Below are 20,590 nucleotides of genomic sequence, written 5' to 3' on the forward strand. Positions count from 1 at the left end.
ACCTTCGTTTCAGCGGAAGAGAAACCTGCAAATCATCGACGGGAAGTGTGATCGCGCACGGCCCAAAACGTCCGTGATTCATCGAGCAAATCGGCGACGAAGGCGACCGTTTTTCCTGTCTGTGGCGGCGGCGGCGGAAAAGGCTTCACCGCAGCACTTTCAGGGAGGGAGTGGTAGTGAGGCGGAAAACCGATACGGGGTAGATTGCCGTTGCCGTTAATAAGCCAGGCAAAGTGTGACTACCGCAAGCAGTTCGCAACCGGCGCGACCGGCGTCCCGCGGTGGGCAAGGTGTCGGTGACCCACACCACCACCACCACCATGTCCTTTCGCTGGTGGACGGGCACGGTTGGGTGGTGGGCGGCTCGCAGGACCACCGCCAGCGGCACTCGCCTGTCGCAGGGCAGCTGAGCGCTGTCGTGCGACAGGCGCATTGTTGCGTGCGGCAGAATGCCGCACCATCGCTCGGTGGGGACAGTGAGTGTGTGCAGTTCGGGGCCGGTGAACGGCGGAGCAAAACGACGCCTCGGGAGCGTAGGTCAGGGACGGCGGGCAGGCGATCGGCAGTGCGGGTGGCGTCGGTCGTATGGATTGTGCTGTCGCAGCTCATTCACGTCGGCAGCATCGCGGCATCCCAAGCGCTCGATGCTGACCCGGGCAACAGTAACGCCAGTAACGCCGGTAACGCTTACGGAAATCGGTTCGGCCGTTTGCTGCTCAACGGTACGCGCTCGGTGGGAGGAGCGGGGCCGTCGTTGCTCGGTGCCAGCACTACCGTCCTCACCACCGAGCCGGCACCGTTCGATAGAGGGGTGGCGTTTGCCGCTGCTGCTGCTGATGGGACCGCTTCCGCTGGCTTTAACGATTCCAGCGAAATGCCCCAAATTCCGGAGTACATCCGGGCGACGTCGATGGTGTTCTGTATCATTATCATGTGTCTCGGCGTTATCGGCAACGTTATGGTGAGTTACAAGGGTGCCAATGAGGCCAAAACAACTGTAGTGGTTGGAGACAGGTCATAATGCCCTTTCTGTCCCTTCTCCCCCGATTTAGGTCCCGATTGTCATACTCAAGACGAAGGATATGCGCAACTCGACCAACATCTTCCTCACCAATCTAAGCATCGCCGATCTGCTCGTTCTGCTCGTCTGCACACCGACCGTGCTGGTGGAGGTCAACTCGCCGCCCGAGGTTTGGGTGCTCGGGGAGGAAATGTGTAAGTAGCAACCGTACCATTACGACAATGATGACGAAGGAGAGAGAGAGAATGAGAGGGATTGGCTTCTGTTTGTCCTTCCCCGCCGGATGTCTTGCTAAACGCACTTGCTCCATTCCGAGCGGAAACGACGTGGCGCTTCGTTGACGAGCTTCATTTTAGCGTACTTCACTCGATTGGCTGTACGAGTATCATTTCCCGAGCATCTAAATGCATTACTTTTTTTCGGTGTTTTCTTTTCTTTTCCACAATTTGTGTGAGTGTGTTTTTAATGTCGCTGGAAGTCTTTGCTTTGCGGCTAAAAGCGAAATTTATTTAGTGATATCAAAAATACCACGCCAACTGTCCAAAGATTAGACACCGCCGTCGTCGCCGTTCAGCATGCATCACGCTGATTTCGCACGTTGCATTGTACTATTTCGGGGGGTATCTGGCTTCATTTGTGAGTCAAATGTAAGCAAACTTATTAACACGAGCTAACTTTACCCATTACCGGGGCCGTTGCAACCGCATTGTCACATTGACCTTTGGCGAAAACTTTCCGCCAAACAGCTCACCCCAATAACGACCAATGGAAGCAAAACCATTAGCTTTTCCTTGCACCGAACCTGCACGGTGCAAAATTCTTCCCGCATTCTTACCGATTGCGCGATTTTACACCTGAACCACTGCTGCACTGCGCTGTCATCGGCTGCACCCGTTGCCGCGACGGGCCACACGGCACACGGCAGGTGGTCTTGTGCATTTCGTTTCAGACCTGGGTTAACTGTTTTCTTTTGCTGTTGTGTTTGCCCGTCATGTTCAAAAATTGGCTGTCGCCTTAGCCACAGTGCAGACGGTACGCGAACGCCAAGAAGCAGTCGGATTTGTGCGCTGGATAACGCTTCACTGCTCTGATTTACATGCAATGACACATTTAATGCACAAAACTCCACCACCACCACTGCCACCGGGACAGCGGAGTGCACCATCCCAGCAATTGGGCCGATTGGATTGCACCAGTTGCAGCAGGGTTTGGAACGGTGAAAGAAAACCCCAAAATAACCCAAACGGGACGAGGGATAAGAGCAAATGGATAAAGAGTAATCGCACGGAAAGCAAAACAGAAAGCATGCTCCCAAACATCAGCCCACTTCAGTGGCCGGGCTGTCAAGCGGGAGCCTTTTGGCCGTTGGAATAAACTGCTGCCACAACATTATTAAACATAACTTATGACCCATTTGGTGTGCGGGGCGTAATGTGTTGCGGAGACGCTGGTGGAATTAGGAGCAAGCGCGCCACCGCTAACGATAATGTTCTGCAGAGAATGTTTGCTTAGCGTAGGTTCTGATGGATCCATTTTTTTTTCTTCTCTCGATTCAACATTTTCCGGCTATCTTTTTTCCTCGCACATGATGGGCCGGATCGTATGCAAACAGTGCTTGCAAAAGTGCGCACCAAGTGAGCGGCATCTTCGCATGAGTTACGCCCACGGGCCAGCCGTGAGACGCGGTGTCCGAAGGGATTCGTTCGCCACACTTCATTCCCGGTTCGGGATGAGTGTGGGATGAAGTGTATCACAGTGTGGTAGGAAGTGGAAACTGTAACCGAAACTGGGAATGTCAGGAAGATGCAAACGATTCAGACGCGCTCACGCTGGATAAACAGCGGGATGAGACGTGATGATGCGTTACGCACAAGACAGGACGCTGGAATCCCACAGCAAATCTCTCGATGCCAATCAACGGCACGGCATATGGGGGTTTTTCTGCATAACTTTACCAACCAACCGTGCTTCTTGGCGATACTGAAGAACCAACCGGCAGCAAGTAATGCATGTTATGGGACCTTCGGGGGGCTTGCACGATTGTTCCGGCTTGATGGTCTCTCTCGCTCGCTAATCCCAAACCTGATGAATATGTATCGAATCGTGCAATGCTGGTGGATTTTCGGTCGACAAAATTCATTTTCAACGGCAACCGATCCCCCCCTCGGGGGGCAACTCGTTCGAGAGACGCGCGGCTAGTAGCGTTCAGGTCCAGTTTGTTTTTCCGCTTCGCCGCACCTGCCGCACCACTTTTCTCCATATCTTGCCGGGGCTTTGCTGCGAGGTTCATTTTACTGTGCACACCTTCATCAACAAGCAAGAAGCAACCATGAACATGGATTCTTCAACATCAAGACATCCTCTTAAAGGTGACGCTTTATCGCGGAGCGAAGAAGGCCACTCGATAGAAGCAAAAGAAAGGATAGGCTCCCGAAAAAAACTTTGCTACACGAGTTTTGCTCGTTCGGTTGTGAGCGGAAGCAGCCACAAGGCTGGCCGGCAGGCAGGCAGACAGAGCAGGGCAGTGAGATAATTTAAATGCAATTTCACCACGGGGCACTTTCGTGCCGCCCGGAGGTGCTGGCCGCGCCGGAAATTACAATTAATTTTGGATATGCTCTGGTTGCGCTTTCCTTTTTCCACCGCTCCGCCGGCGGACTTGGTTGGAATTGTGTGTTTGACCCTTCCTCTTCCTTCCTTTCTCTCTCTCAGCACATACGGTGGGGGAGGTCGCAGTCGAAGGGCGTTTGCGCGAGTTCAATGCGATCCGAGGCCCGAGGACGTTCCCTTTCAGCAAAAGCCCGCGTGCGATTGGCTTTCTTTTCGATTCGTTCCATCGCACGGCGGTCAATACTCGGGGCGCCGGAATGCAGGCCCCCGGTTGCTGGGGGCTTTCCCTGTGCGATATGCCAGCCGAACGGTGGTGGTTCTGCTGTCGAAGTAGGTGTTGCTGCTCCGGAATTTGCTACGGATTCTCTCGTACATGCATTGCGCAGCATCGAGTGCTGATGAAGGCATCCGCAAAGGTCGGCTGGAGAAAGAGGGGAAAAAAACAAAATTCCTCCCGAGCCAATAAACCGATTACCTGGTGGCACATAAATCTGCCATCGCTGAACCAGTGTAGCTCGGGCAGGTAATAGCCATTACATACACACACACCAGCACTGTAGCGGTGTGTACTTCATGCACACTGTTGGAGAAAAGTTATGAAAATGAACAATTTGCATCTTCTTTGCACCGTCGGAGGGGTTAATCGTTGAAGTTGAATGGGGGAAGTAGAGGAACGCACCCGCACGATGAATATCTCCCTCCGGGGTGGGTAGTTATTGAGCCCCCGGGCACGCCCAGGTTTGCTATTGAGTGTTGGCCCATAAAATGCAAGCCAATGTACCGTCGATGATCGGATTGCGCTCGTAAGATGCTTAATTTAGTTTCCCACCATCCGCTCATTACGCTCGGGTGTTGTGGGTTGGATCGTTTGCTAGCACAGAATGGTGAACTCATGAGAGTTTAGCTTTACGTTTTACGTTCATAACAGGGCCTTAAGACCAATCAATTACGCAGCGCAACCAGCGAACAACAGTGGAAAGCTATTGAGCAAAGTGGATCTTACGCTGGATTACAATTAAACGGTACTGAGGGTATGCTAACACGATACAGCTGAAGAGAGCATCCTTTATTGTGTTGGTATTTTCTATATAAAAAGAATGTTGAATATTTGAAGAAATGACAAAATAAAAGTAAACATAATCTGCAGCAATTTGATTTAAAATCGGCAAACAGAGACTTTCTCACACGTGCGCCTTGCTCTGGTAACATACTGTCCTAGCGGTAGTTCAGCATGCAATGTGTGTGTGAATCATTACTCCATTGGCGTGATCGCAATCTGGTCCATTTTGCAGGAGGCAAACAATGTTATAACCTCCTCCCATCCAGGCAAAGCAACGAGAGTCCTTTGGTTGGTTGGCTTCTTGCATCACTACGTAAGTGGATTTTCATTCACTCCCCGGTGCACCACCTAGTACTGGGTGGCTGAGGTTGAACTTACAAGGGCAGGACTCGGAAAAGAGCCCGCATTTCTACGGTGGCTAAATGCGATCAGAAGCTCATTGCCTGCGGGTGTGTGTGTGTGTGGCTGTGGTGAACGGGCTAAGCTGCCGGTGCATCGGAAGCAAGATAAAACTGCATCGATTTATGTACTCACGCGCTCCTCGGCATGGTGGAAGCTGTTGGGTTGTGTAAGTCCACCAGCTGTCTTGCTTTTCAACGAACTTTCCACCACTCACCGCCCATTGAAAGAACCACTCGAAACTGGTAGTCCCTTACGTCACTGTGGTTGAGGATTAGATTTCCAAGTATGTCGCCAAACCGAACAGGCGTCGTCTTTGTGATGGTGCTTTGCAGTTCGGTCAAAATTTAGGTCATCATCAAGATCGCTAACAGCAGCAGCAGCAGCAGCAGGAGCAACCGTATGTCCGATACGCTTGCCATCTTTGCTCTTGCTATCGGTCACTTCAAGTTCCGACTCCGGAGCTGACCACACAGCATATGTCCCTTTTTCACTATCCGCTTCCGCGTGCCTGTCGTCCATGTCCAAAAGGTCTGGACTGGTAGCGCAGCGGTACCATTGTTGGATTTCAACCACTGGAACCGTGTCCGAAGAGCCGAACCATTTGTTGCCCCCGAGTGCCATTAAATCGACTGGCCTACTCGGACGCGGGATAATGTCGGGGGAGTGGGATGGATATTAGTTACACTATCCACCCAGCGCAGCTTGATCGAGCAGCATCCGCTTACGATCCGCTGGCCGCTGGTCCGGTATGCCGGGAAGTGGAAAAACATTAACCTCGGAACGCGAGCGCGCGCGGGGGGTTTTTATCAGGTCCGTCATAAATCATCATTACCAGCTGGTACCGAGTGCTCGCTGTGGTACTGCATTAGAAACAAGTTCTTTGCCGCTTTAATCCGAGGTTCCCTGCGCCTGTCTCAGTGTCCGAATAAGAATAAATCAATTGAACTTTATTACCATCGTTCCCAGTTTTAATAGGGCTAGTTCGATATGAAGTACGTTCGACTAAATAGGTCACCACCGGTGGGGAGGGGGACGCTGAACGCACATGAAATCGAAGTTCAATTTTGCAACTTTATGACATATATAAACTGAAAATCTTTCCCATCGGTTGGGTGTTGTTCCTGTCCTTCGATCGATGCACACAAGAAAGATAAAAGCAGGAACTACTGTCCCAGCCCGTTTGCTCCAAAATCTGGCCAACACAAAGAGATAATGTGTGAGACAGAGAAAGAAGGGCGAAAACACAAGCAAATGCTCCAAAATGTATCGGTTTCCATTGTTGTTCTTTTGTGTGGGATGATATTTTTCTTGGCACTTCCTAAGCTGGAGTCCATTTACAGCGGAACCTTGCGCTACGGGAGAGCTTTCTTACAGCGCACACACTCACACTCACAGTGGCTGAAAAGGAAGCAAAAAAAAAAAGAGCAACAAAAAAGTCCAATCAGCTAGGACGTGCTTTCACCGTATAATAAAGTCCTGAGATGTTTAAGCGAAATAGATAGTGGAAAGAAAAGGATGAATCGTGCTGTGCCTGTGCTCACCAAAATCGGCTCCAACAATAATTCATTGCATTATCGGCCAGCCAGCTGAAAGTCACCTTCGGTGTCAGCAGAATGTATTACACTATGGTTCGAGCCACATTGAGCCACATCGATTCGTTGGCTGGTCTACTACACATGCCCTACCAGCCCCTAACCTAAGGCAGTGTTTGTCCATCTTCTAACCTTCAACTCTCACCCATGCCTGAAGCAAAACCGCAAACTGTGCACATGAACCTGCTGTACATTGTGCAGTGTACACTAAATGATGCACGAAGTTTGGTGACGTTGCACCAGCAAGAAGCACAAATTCGCCACTTTGCTGGAGTGAATGGCACAGGTAGGAATGTGCAGCAAAACCTCGGATCGGTTTTGGATATCGCTTTCTGTTCCTTATCGACCACACGGATCAAATGAAGTTCTTGCCGCGGAGCACACAAAGCTAACCTACGAGCAGATAGCATTTCGTGGGATGCCCGAAAGGAAAACGATACGATACCACTGCACGCTCACCACCTACCGGGTGAACCTGCGCTACCCCGGGATGCTCGGGGCGTGAACAGGATGAAGTGGAATTCATTACGCTTTGAACTTTGCTGGTGCCATTACATGTCAACCTCCAACAGGGGGGTGTAAAGCATGATTTTCGAAGAGGATATCGAAACGATGGGATTTGCATTCGAGCGGAACTTGGAGCTTAAGGCAAAGCAACTGCAGCAACATCGGATAGCTTGAGCGTTGGAATGTGTCAGAGTGCAAGTTCGGTTTCACTTGACGATGCCTTCCTACCCTTTAGCTGGCGCAAATAAACAAAATCCCATCCACACTACCCCAAGTTGCAAAAGAAATATTCAAATAAAGCATGCACTTCAGCATGACGAAAGCTCCCCAGAACGATGAATAAAATGCACCTTTTTTTTTTGGTTTGCGGCCACAACGCTGCGTGACTGCTGTCCACGGGTGGGATGAAGTAAGGCTGGGTAATGGCAACTATGGTGCAAGCCAGCAGCAAATTGCTTACCGTTCACGGTGTTTGCACGGAACCACTCTGCCACAGCTCGACAGCTCACCTCTGGTAGCTGTTAGCACATTCCAGCGAGTGGAGGGGGGGTAGAGCCACGGGTTCTTGAGGCCTGCCGCAACATTTGGAGACGACGAAAATAAGGCCTCCGTGCAATAAATAGTAATTAGCGCCTGTGCAGCAAAAAAATAAAAAACGAGCAAAAAGGGCCAATTTTGCTGCCCACCAAGAGACGCACCGGGTGTGGCAGTGCATCGACCCGTCCAGTGCGCGTCCGGGCAAAGCGGGCGATTTACGGTGTGTGAAACGGTTTAAAGTGGCTTCCTGACATTCGCGATGAATTAAAGCAAGGTACAAATTGCGGTGAAATTAGTTGGTCAAAGGTTTTTTGGGGGGGTGTAGGTGTCGTGACCAAACGCGCGGCTGGTTCCGTGCTGGTAAATGAAGCCAGCCACAGAAGGCTGAAGAAATATGGTAAATCCTACGTTGTGTTATGGTACGCTACGTCTGCACGCAACGCCCGATCGATGAAAGATGATCATCGTCATCCAACCGATTAAGCAACGACGTAAAAGATCATGTCGATGGTGATCGTGTGCTGATCGTGCGAAAACACCGAACGAGAGAGGGAATAAGCTGCAAAAAGAAGAAGCAAACAAAAAACTCAAACAACAACATCAACCCCCAAACCAGAGACCACTCGTAAAAGTGCAATCATAAGCAACTGGCCCGGCTACAGGCACATAAATAACGTCCCCCCTTGTATGTGTGATATTTTCTTCTGGATTTCTTTCCATCACGTCCAAGCGATGGCTGTGAATGGTGCGGTGAGGATAGACGGTTCTGTTTGCAGGCACCGTACTGGCCACGTTTGGCAGTTAATCCACCGACGGTTCCGTATGCAGGCGCCGTAATGCGAGCGTGTTCTCGCCGCGCGTACTTTATGTGCTGCACCGGAGCCATACTAATGAGTCTTCATTGCAAATGGGGAAATGAAGGAAGATCCACCGTAAGAGGCGGTTGCCGGTGGGGTTAGCAAGATAAATGTCTGACTGACCCACAACAAAACATACGATGCGCTTGCAGTCGGTGGTTTATTGTGCTGCCGCGAAGTAATTGGTTATTGCATGCAGCGTGCTGGTTTTCGGAAATGCCGTGCCCTGTACCTGTTGCTGCACAGCTTCATTTAATTTTACTGGACGCATAACACATTACCACAGTCGGGTGCAATAATGAACACATTTACCGTACCGCCTCCGTGCTTCAATTGATGTCTGCGTTTTTGTGTTATCTTCAAATGGTAAATTCATTCCGCCTCCGCTTGCCAACTAATAAAATCAAATGGACCCAAACAATCAAAACTCTCACACGTTGCGAAATGAACTTCATCGACCAGGAGCGCAGTTGCACAAACGCTATCGCCTTCATCGTTGTCCGGCATCAGCTCATCCGGCATTCGGAACGGGGCGCGTCTAGCGCCCAAACGGCTGAACCGGCTGCTGGTGAACATTGCAGCCGAACATTGAAATAAACCTAGTTCACGACCGTGCCGCGATACTTCGGCTGGCCGCGGTGGCGGATAAGGAGGGATGAATGTTGCGTTCAGCTTCTAGCAACTGGCGGAACGGGGCGGGATGGGTTGCGCGAGAGCAGCAACCCCGGACTGCTTTTGGGCCGTGAGTGATCTGGATCATTTCGTCGGTGCGGAGATGGTCATTTCGGGGATGAATTGCATTACCGGTTAGCAATGACCACGTTTGCAGGTGTTGGCTCGGGCTGTGCGATGTGTCGACGTAAGAATCTTTAACGAGGAAGTGTTTTGGAAAGAATAATCAAAAATGTTTACAATACACAGGGTGGGCAAAATGTGTTTGGATGAATCAGTTTTGACTGTGTTGTGCTTTCTTATCCATTTTATTTAGTTCATTGCTTCACAAGACGGAATGGCGCATGTTTAGCGCTGTATTGAAATGGTTAGAGTAAAAAACGGGTTTGGATAGTTAAAAAAAACATGAACACATGTCTGCTAGGCCAAGATTGAACATTTAAAGTACATTAAATTAATAAATCAATTAATTTAGTCGTTATAAGCAATTATAAATATCATATGAACTCACAAATCTATGCACGCTACAGTAGGTTTTAGTATTTAACATACATAAAAACAAAATAATGAAGGTGCGTATCAACAGGAACATCTTTGTCAAGTATGAAATATTTAAATATGTCATAACCACATCGGCACACTGCACGGCCATTATCGTACCTCATCCAAAAGATGCGGCACAATGGTGTTCCCCACTTAGCCACAGTCAATCGACAAATCATGCAATGTTAATTAAGCAATTAAGTAAATAACCCCGGAACGGAACGCCCCACAACACGGCCGAATGCAATCGACAAAGCGTCAGCGTCAATCCTTTTCCAGCGTGCACTCCTGAGCCACCACACCCGGCACACGCAGCATGGCACACAGTTTGTGTGTCTTTTTTGTGTTTGTACGCTTTCTTCTACCACGCTTACGCCCTGCCGTGCCGAAACGCTGTAAAACCCCCCGGGCTGGATGCGACCGCTTTTGCATAAATATTTTGATCTTCACACTGACGCGTTTGCGTGGTTTGAAAACGATTGTTGCCACCGCGGCGGCACACGCTGCTCGGAGAAGGTCGCTGCTGCTCATCAAAGCAAATGGATACTGGTGCAGTGCTAGTGGATCAAGTTTCTGTTCCATCCCGGCAATCCGGTTCGTTTGAAGCCGGCATATGCATCGTCGGTTGTCAGACCAGCTTGCAAAACTTCAATCGAGCAAGATGACTTACAGCCCCACCGTGACGGCTACGGTGCTGCTGTGTAACCGAGTGGCCAACCGTGTGGGAGGAAGGTGCTGTGTGTGTGTGTGTGTACTGAAAATGTCTGTGTCTTTTGGTGTTGTTTCCTTTCGGCGCATGATTTTACACTGGTAGCGTGCCAACGGAAGCGAATGGAACGAAGCATTTGGAAGCGGTTGAAGTGACACGAAGGTTGATGTTGGTTAAACGGGCTCGTTTCCACCGGCTCCATGTATAAACATTCGGATTCACTAATCAAAGCACAAAGGCAACGGTAGAGTGTAACGGCTGTATCACCCCACGCTGTACTATCGAAACGTCAAAATGTCTAGTTTGCTCGTAGCGAACCAATCGTCTAACCAACCCGCCGTATCGTATGCAACAACACCTGAGACAACACCCAGTCCGTGCACCAACCGTGCACACCGTTGACTATTTTACTATTTTTATCGTTTTTCGAAGCACAACAATGAGAAAACAATAAATAGCTCGTAACGCATCGCCGGGTTGGCGGGTTTTCCCCCCTTCACCGAGGAACCAGTTTGCCGGCGAGGTGATTTGTAACATTAGCGCAAGGGCCGCTGCTTTTGTCTCTCGAGAAAGGGGCAACCGCGAAAAATAAATAAACATAACGGTGTCATTGGGGTGTGTAAATTGATAAAATTTTATCATCCTACACAACCCATCGCACGGGGTGGTGAAAAGGAAGGGGAGGGCTTTTAAATTATAATACGGCGTATCGTACTCCGGCAGGGCGTGCGACTGGCATGAAGATGATTATTAGCGCGACGAGTAATTTATCGTTGTTCAATATGCGGTACGACCGCGAGCGAAGAAACGCCAGAAGTGTCTGGCTCGGTTTGGAAGCCAGCTATCTGGGTGTCTTACTTGCCGCGTCACGCCAAAAACGAGTTCACCTTTACATTCTGGTGTGCCGGTGTGTGCACCTCAACACAAATCATATTGATAAACGTGGAGTCCGGGAAACTGATTGCACGCGTCAAGCAGAACGTGTTTGCTGCTACTGTTACACCTAGCGACGAACTGTCCTGACGGTCAACCAGTGCTTCACTTTGCCATGCTTTTTCGCTTTTCGGTGTGGTGCGATGGGCGATGGGTGCTGTTGGCGACAGACGGTGGTTGATGGTAATTACTGACGAATCTAATTAAAACCCAGTGAACCGAAACCAAACCGATGAGCATGAGGTTCGTCTTCTGGGAAATCGGCAAAAGCAATTTCTGCCTGCGCCACTGTAAACTGTTGTCCATTGAAACCGGGGAAAATTTAAGCTTTAGGTTTGGGTACATTTTTACATCTCATAACTTGGGTTGTGGGGTAAAAGGGGTTTCGATCATGTTCAGCTCCTACCACAGATTTGTAAATAATATACAAATTTGTATGATTCTCAATGGAACGGGAAGCACAAAATGGGAATTGGAAAACTTTTTAAACAAGCGTAAAACATACCATTGGTGTACTGTTAGAGATTTTCAATGACAAGCAATGCTTTTGATTGATATGTGTACCTTCTTGATGTGTTGACCTTTCTAAGGCTTTTCCAAGAAGAAGCATTAACAATTAATTAATAGTGATGCATGAAAAGCTTAATACATTTGAATATTTTTTTCCCAAACACAGTGTTAGCTGACTAAGGTTACAATATTCCTTTTTTTATTCAATTGATGTACCTTGCTCAATACACACGCTTTATTGTCTTTCACATATGTTTCTAAAAACATTAAAATATTGAAAAAATATTGTAAAAAAAACATAAATAATAAATATTGAAAGTAATGAAATAAATAATTTCTCTCTCCTACATCCGTTCATCATACTTCATCAGCTCAAGGTTCAGCGTAACGCAGTGACAACTCATTCAACAGTAAACCAACACATCGGCAACAAGTGCGACCGATGAATGTAGCTGAGGATAATTCCCATACTTTGAGCGCACCCAAATTCACTGCAAATGAATCGAAGATGGGCCCGACGGTCTTCGGTTGGCAATTCGGTTTTGCAGCGGGGGAAAAGAGTGAACGCGTTCTTAAAACTTACACCCATCCCTCTACCCTTCCATAGTGGCCGGATGGGTTGGTTTCATGCTTCATTCCATTCATGCATGCGTTCGAGCTAGCTCACGGCCACTCGGGCCACAAAGCCTGTGTGCGGTGGTAAATGAACGTGCATTGATGAAAAAGTAACAGGAGCACAGCCACTGTCTAATTCACAGTTCTCGCTTCGTACACTTCATTTCGGGTGACAACAATGGCCCGCACGGTACGTGAACACGGGCTGCAATGAAATTTATTTTATGAATGAATGCCTAAAACCATCCCGCCAAAAAGCCAGAAAAATCATTCGCTGCCCGTTCACTTTGGCGTGATGGTGCGTGATGCATGAATGGACCGCGTTTGCGCGTGTATTAATGACCGTTTGACCGTGGTTAGGCCAAGGGTGAATAATGCATCAACAATAATGAATCGATTGCAGGCACAAATAACTAGTGGCTTTTTAATTATGATTTTAAGCTTTGCAAAAAAAACCCTTGCCTTGTCAATCCTTCCGCTCTGGTAATCATTCTGTTCTTGGAAACAAAGCCAAAGGAAGCACATACCGCACACGCACGTGCGTTTACCATCGTACTCCGTCCGGAACAGGGCCAGACTTTAAATGAGTTTGCAGACGCAAACGCAAAGCCTTGGTAAACCACTAAAGCATGTTGCCCTCCGTTGCGGGTGACATCATACCGAATGTATCGCGCCGGAAAGTTAAACAGCCTCCAGCACCGAAAAATCAATGCTTTTCCGATCAAACAAGCTAACGTGATGTTTAACTTTTCCGTCCCACAGTCCACCCGTTTGCTCGATGCTTCTCTACAGGAAATTTCGGTCGAGCCCTGCCGGATGTTGGGACGAGCGCATTCGTTCGCAGTGTAAACGCCTATGTTTACACTGTTTCCCACAGTTTGCTTCATGCCATGTGGTGGTAGCTCAATTAGCCGATCCATGTCCAAAAACCTTGCTACATCGTTTTCTCTGTTTGTGCCGTGGTTTCTAAGCGATTTGCGGGGATTTCATTAGTGGAGGTTTTGGTTCTACTTGTTTTGTAATGATTTTTTTTCTCGCTTTCTCACTCTCACTCTTCGAATTGCTCGCTTGCAGGCAAGGCGGTACCGTTCGTGGAACTGACGGTGGCACACGCGAGTGTCCTCACGATTCTGGCGATATCGTTCGAGCGCTACTACGCCATCTGCGAGCCGCTCAAGGCCGGGTACGTCTGCACGAAGACGCGCGCCCTGCTAATCTGCCTTGCGGCGTGGACTGTCGCCGCCATCCTGACGAGGTAAGACTTGCTAACCATGGTAACCACCGGCTAAACTGCCTGTAAGAATAACTAACACCACCACCACCATCACCGCCATCATCATCATCATCGTTGACCGCACGATCACTACGGGTGCCCTTTCGAGCAAAACTAACAATCATCCCATCCATCACCGGGAGTGGTTTCGGTGTTTGCCTGTGTCTGTATCTAACCCCTTCCGACCGGCTTCGCATTTGCTCCATCCGCATGCTGCATGCTGCAATGTAACAAGCGTTACACGAGCTTTTCCACACTCAGTAATCAAGTGGTGTATGTGTTTCTGTGCTTCTGGCGTTCCGTAGCTTCCATGTTGTTGGTGTAGTGTCATGCTTATGTTTATTTATACGGTTCTATGTTAGCATTATCATCCCGGTGCCACTATGCGTCCAATCGTACACCACATGCTGCTCCGTGTTGACGGCCCGTTGAACACGTTCGATCAGATCGATCATGTCCTGGTTGCTGCTGGAGTTCGTTCAGACATTGCAAAGACAGTGGCACTTAATCGAACAAACGAGTTAACTCTCGCAATCGACCGACCCGTACGCGTATCTTCATCTCAGGCGTGCGCACGCCCTACGTTGTCTCGTTACGCGGATCAATTGATTGATTGCAGCGAGCTGCCGAGCCGCGGTGGACCAGGGCTGGCCCGAACGATGTATCGAATTCGTATGTTTCCCTCTTCTTCTGACCGAGACTGACCGGACTGGCTATATTGGACGCTGTCAGCCGGGCCGGGAGTAATTGCAGTCGCCGAGGCTTAGCTTGTCGGACGTTGGGACACCCGCTATTCGATACGGAATAAAGGATGGATCAGGGAGGATCGTAAAGTATATCCCGAGTGTCGCGTCGGTTACGCTCCGGAGGGATTATGGTTGAATTTTGGAGTTTTTAAAGACAGTAACACGACCGATTTTTGAACAATTTGATGGAATATTCGTGTTAAGTCAATTCAACTGTCTGCATGAAAAAGTCGCTGAACGCATCAAAGGCTATAACAAATTGATTGAATATGGTTTAATTTGAACACAGCAATTCTTAAATTTCGTGATAATTACGAGTTTCATGTTGTTATTGCATTCCAATTTCCAAAAGCTGATGATTATTAATAGTTTCAAAAATAACTTTAAAGTCCCCATCATTCATGATTGGTTTGTCTCAAAAGCATGGCAAATGCGTTGCCAGGGCCATCATATTTTAAGGAGCAATATCATTTTAAATCACTCGCTCCATCGCACTATCGTTTGTCCAGCTTTGTTTAATATAACAAATGCATGACTAGCTCCTCGCTTTTGTTGATCTTTTACGACATTATTATTTGGAAAGAAGTCCCTGTTTCACATACACTTCGTGGAAACTTGCATGGTTTTTACGCTCAGCTCATATAAACCACAATGTGAGACCAAACGCTGGATTGCATTGGTTGCATTCCGTGGTTTCGTTTACCGCGTCCATGAACCATAAAGTAGAGTTTTATTTGTATTTGATTTTTGTTATGCACACAATAATCGCTTCGAGTGTGTCATTTCGTGGGCGAACGAATCACTACTCGATGACGTCACGGTGATGAACAATCGAGGACCCCGTTGTCGATTACGGTAGATTATCCCCTCGTGTCGCCGCCAGTTGACCTTTCCCACCGTAACGGGCGTTTCATAAAGGGAATCAATTTTTAGCACGATCGAACGATTCCAGCACCCACACAATGAGCGCGTATTTGTGGTGAACTGCGAATAGCAATGGATGACGCTAGAGCGCTGAGAACAATCAAAGGAGCCGCAAAGGAGTAGCGTAGCCGTGTCCATTTGTGAAGACGCGACGAATATTAATGCAATAGCTTGCATCGTCTCCGGCTACTCAATGTACCATGAACAGCCGCTCCCCCTCTCCCCCTCTCTGCACAGTAGCCGTCCTTTGTGGGTTGGGTGTTCATGTCTTTTTTTCTTCCTTTCTTCCCTTATCCTTTCCACCCAAGCACAGACGTAAAAGCGTCGTTCTGTTTGATGGGTCGATTTTACGCCATCGCGCGCTGGAAACGATTGTTGGGCGCAAAGGAAGCAGCACGCGAGTGGGAAAATAAATCATTCACTTGCCTTGCCGGCAGAGATGTTGATGAGAATGAGGAGGGGGAAGAGGCGGGGGGATTGGGAAAGAGTCACAAAATGAAGCTAAATTTCCGCCGGTGGAGTAAAAGCTGTCGCTTCCGTGCCAACCGGAAAGGATGGTTCTAAACACGTGGGAGGGATTAAACGCCCTCTTTCTCTCGCATCAACGCCGCACGTTGATGAGATTGTTCTGCATAACTTTTCATACCAGCCGCGATTCCACTGCTACGTTTTGCGCTTTAAAAAGGATAACACACTCCGCACGGTTGTGCGCCGCCACGGTGGTTGTTTGCGTGTGTGCGTAAGGTCATGACGGCACTCATAGGAACATAGGAAGTGTGTTTTAAGCTGTCTTTTCACGGCTTAAATATCACGTCGTTAGCAAAGGGTGAAGGAAATGTATTAGGAAAGAAAACACACATAAAATAGCACGTGCCCGCACTTGGCGTTGGAAGTTTTTTGCTTCGTTTTGTTTGGTGGCACCAGTCTCTTCGGTTCTTCAAAAGAAAATACAACAAAACAATGAACTGACTTTGTACGAACTTGTTGAAAGTAGCTGAAAAAATACGCTTTTTGATGCGCCTCAATTCTTTTACTCATTTAAAGTGATGCTGCAATCCGTTTCGTTTTCTTTGTTTGCTTGCGTTGGTCTTTCTTTATTCTTTGATATTAAATTAAACTACAACACCAAGTCAAGTGTCGTTCTAAAAGGGCAACTGTTTTAATTGCAACGAATTAAATTCTTCAAAATAATAATCATAATAAAAGCAGCTTAAGCTTCTTTAAACAAAGGAAACCCCTGCAAGCGTAAATAACAAAAGCGAAAAGAGTTTCTAAAGGTATAACAAAAGGTATGGTAAACCTAATTAAAAGCATACAACATAATTTGAGATGAAAGGTGAACATCGCTAACGCCATGGTTGCCGACACGCAACACGGAAGAGTTAATTATTGTATCTCTATTTCATTATCGTTGACAATAATTAATGACACTGCACTTTCAGCACTTTCAATTCAATGTTGTGTATCTAAGATGACAGCGGTAGTAGGTGAAAAAAATCCCCTATTTTTCCCACAAAGAAAGTGGCGCAAGTAATTACGTTTCATCCCATTGCGCTTGGCCATGTATCGCTATACACCGTTTTCTTTTCCATTACTTTCTCGATTTCTTTTTTGTTCTGTTTTCATTCTGGCTCATTAAGTTTGATAAAGTTCTCGAGCGAGCGAGCGAAAACAACACACAACACGCTGCTAATAGCTTCATTTCGTTTCTGCGCTCCCCAGGCATCGGCATCGGATGTAATTATGACAGTCCGGCAGCGGCAGCAAAACTTATTTATTGGTGCGCTTTAATTGATCAATTTCATTTCAAGTTTTGCTCGGCTGCACGGAGCATGCAAGTAGCAAGTTTTCATTTTTCATTAAATAAACGGTTGCACCGGTTAAGGGGCGTACAGGGGGAGAAGGTTTGAATGTTGGGTGGATGGAAAGAATTTTTATTCTCCCTCAGCCACTCGTCCTTGCGTGGTCCAGAGTCCAACAAAGAGGCAGTGCAGGACAGTTTGCCCTTTGCCGGACATTCTGGTGCCCTTTTTACTTTCATGCGTTATTGTTGGTTGTTGTTTTCTTAGCATGGGCGGATGGTCATTGAGCGTTTCGGTCAAGTCGAGCTTGTGACCGAATGAAGAAACTGCTCACTTTATTCATTAGGGCGCCTCTCTGTGTGTTTCTTTCGGGCAAGTGTTTTGCTTTCTATTTTAGTATCCTCGCAAAAGTCCTAAAAGTGCTTTCTCCCCCACCTCCCCCACAATAAGTCCTTCAGCCGAGTGAGTGAGTGAGTGTATTTTTTTCGGTGTTTTGATTGTTATCATAACCACGGTCAACATAGTCGCCCTCCCCCACTGCCACTACAGTGAACGACCGAAGATACAAAAAATGACCAGAGGATGCTGCTTGATGCATAAAAGATGATCGAAAACGCACGCGGTTGGTTGGTAGAAGCGAGCTCTCTTGTTGGCCGCCGATTGCCAAACTCGATGACGAGATTAATACCGGTTATCACGGATTATTACCTCCCGGGAGATGCCCCCTCTCCCCTATTTCTCCCCCGAGTGCGGCGACGATGGGGCGAAACAATTCCGTCCCAGACGTCGGTAGGGATGCAATTAAAGAGAAATTATGAGAGGAAAGCAAACGGAATCGTTAATCGGGCGAACGTTGATGATGATGTTCGAACGATGTGGGATCGAACGGTATCGGCAAATAAATCTAAGATCCACTAAAGGGAATAAATCGTGGTAATAGAAAGCTGCGAAAGCGATCCATCCCCGCTCATTCGGCGAGCGAAATTTATGGCACGTGGGTTCACTTGAGAAGTGTGTGTGTGGCCCAAAGCTTGTCTACACAGGCGAGCAACGCAACGAATGTGGAACTGAAGGCAGCATAAATTGCGAACACCGATGGACACATTTTATGCTCCGCGTGATGCTCGTGTGTATGTATGGGGGCTTCTCGTTTCATGGCGAGCCTCTGCTCGGCTGCTGGGTGGTCTGGAATCGCATCCCCCCCCCCGCATATGAGGATCGCTTCGCCTGTTTGCGGTGTCGGAATTACACACAAGTACACCCGGTCCGGGTGCCGTGACAGGCACTGACAACCATAATTCATTTGGCAGGTTCTGTTTTTGTGTGCCGGAACCACACTCCACTACGGCATTTGTTCAGAGGCTTTCCCGTGCCTCCGTATCTGTAACCATATCTGCGGCCGGAAAGCTTTCTTGCAAGCCGGCGTGTTGTTGCGATCTTGTAGGTACATTAATTCCGATTGGCCGAAGAGGGAAGCTCATTTTCGAGCGGTCCTCAACACAAAGGATTGATTGTGCGCATTAGTAGGTCGGATTGCCGGGGGGGCCGAGGGCCAACCCTTAACACATATTCCGTACCGATCGTTAGCTTCAAAAATGATGATACCGTTTTAACGTGTGAGTGCGTTTCTAGCTGTTCGTTCGGACAGATGTAATAAATTACAGCCACAGCACAGCACGGTTTAGGAAGGATTGCGTTAATTAGAACGCCTGTCAGTTCGCACCGAGCTCGAACACGGACAGTTACACACTTTGCTCCATTCGTGGCTTCTTTCTCGCTCTCTCTCTCGCTCTCTCTCTCCAAACGGGTGGCCCATTTTTGGGTGGCGTAAAAACAGCATTAAACGTTGTCTCGTTGACGATGACGCAGCTAACGAACCCGGATATGTGTGTTTCCGCGAGCTTACGCGAGCGAAAAACCCGATCCACACCGGTTTGTGGCTGCTTGTGTCCTTTTTTTGTGTTTGTTTTTGTGTGTGTGTGTTTGTGCATCGATTCCGTCAACCGCTTTGCTAACTGCTGTTAACCGTTGCCTAGCGGCCAGGCGTTTTGGGTTTCCGTTTCGGGGTTTTTGTCTATTTTCCAACAACTCGATACGGTCCGAAATGAGGTTAAACAATCATTGGATGGGTTTTTTGTTGTTGGTTTGCTGTTTGGTTTCGTTTCGGTTCGCGTCACGCGCTCGGCAAGCTTTCCACCATCCCTTCCCCAAAGGGCGACCAACGAGCGGGCCTTTTTGCATAGCGAAGAATAAGCGCCTAAATTTAGATGACCCGCCCCGTTCGCAGTGACTTTTTACGGTCGCCTCCTTTTGCGCGCCTCCTTTGCGCCTTCTTGTTGCGCGGGTTTCCTTATCGGCCCTTCCGGCGCTCAAGTAGGACAATGCTCCACTAGGCTCGTTAGATGGTTGCTTCCTGTCTCCATTGCTCTCCTGCTCCTTTTGTGTCACTGTATCGCTCATACTTTTTTATTTTGCTCCTTTGGTTACTATCCTGTGATGTTGCCATGCCCGACCATCATGCCCGGCAGGAACGGGACAGTCAACAATGGCCGGAAAATCAACATTGAAAGGAAATAAAAAATGAGCCGATATTACCATCTTTCGGGCGTTCTCTTCACTTACCGAACCGGGGTCAGTGTCAGTGGTGTATGTGTGCGTGCGTGTGCGTGTGCGTATTGACAACTCGGTAGATGGATGTACAAATGGATTGGAAAATTGGACGCAAACGGCACAGCACAACCCGCGCGCACACAGCAATCCTCGTGTGCAATCCTCGTGACCGTGTCAGCTCGCCCGGGAGCTGGGAAAGGGGGGGGGGGAGCTGGGGCATATAATTTGGTTTGGTTGGGCATCAAATTTCAAGAGGCGTTGATTGACGCTGGTCCGTGTGACTGAAGCGGCGCCTTAAATCGTATGCTTACGCACCAAATCGTTGTCGTGATTGTTTGCCTGCAATTCTCGCCCAGCGTCCCCTGGGGAGCCAAAGCGGGAGCGGGAAACGAGACGGGATGGGAGATCCCGCAAATGGTATTTTGTAGACGTTGGCAAGATTGAAGGATCGTGCTGTTGCGATGCGTCGGTACAATGGGGAAGCTTTTCCCCCTGCCATCGGGTGCTCGGGGGAAATCGGGTGGTGGCCTGGGGTGGGTATCGCCGGGATGCCGGGTGTCGGAGTAGAATTCGATTAAGCTAGCATCCGTATTATCCGTCCCTTCGGTGACTACGGGACATCCGTTCGAGTGCGTTCGAGGCGTCTTGGAGCGCGTCGGTTGTGAAA

General features: G+C 48.5%; 1 protein-coding gene across 1 annotated transcript in view; it reads left to right on the top strand.

The window, feature by feature from the left end:
* Nucleotides 1-229: 229 nt before the first annotated feature.
* LOC120897764 overlaps nt 230-20,590 on the top strand; it is a 33,408-nt gene continuing 13,047 nt past the window's right edge. The window contains exons 1-3 of the mRNA XM_040302847.1: nt 230-961; nt 1,053-1,215; nt 13,643-13,823. Of these exons, the coding sequence (XP_040158781.1) occupies nt 875-961; nt 1,053-1,215; nt 13,643-13,823 (431 nt within the window). The 5' untranslated portion in view covers nt 230-874. The remainder of the gene's footprint in view (nt 962-1,052; nt 1,216-13,642; nt 13,824-20,590) is intronic.

Source organism: Anopheles arabiensis, chromosome 2, assembly GCF_016920715.1.
Source record: "Anopheles arabiensis isolate DONGOLA chromosome 2, AaraD3, whole genome shotgun sequence".
In the NCBI taxonomy this organism is placed as follows: domain Eukaryota; kingdom Metazoa; phylum Arthropoda; class Insecta; order Diptera; family Culicidae; genus Anopheles; species Anopheles arabiensis.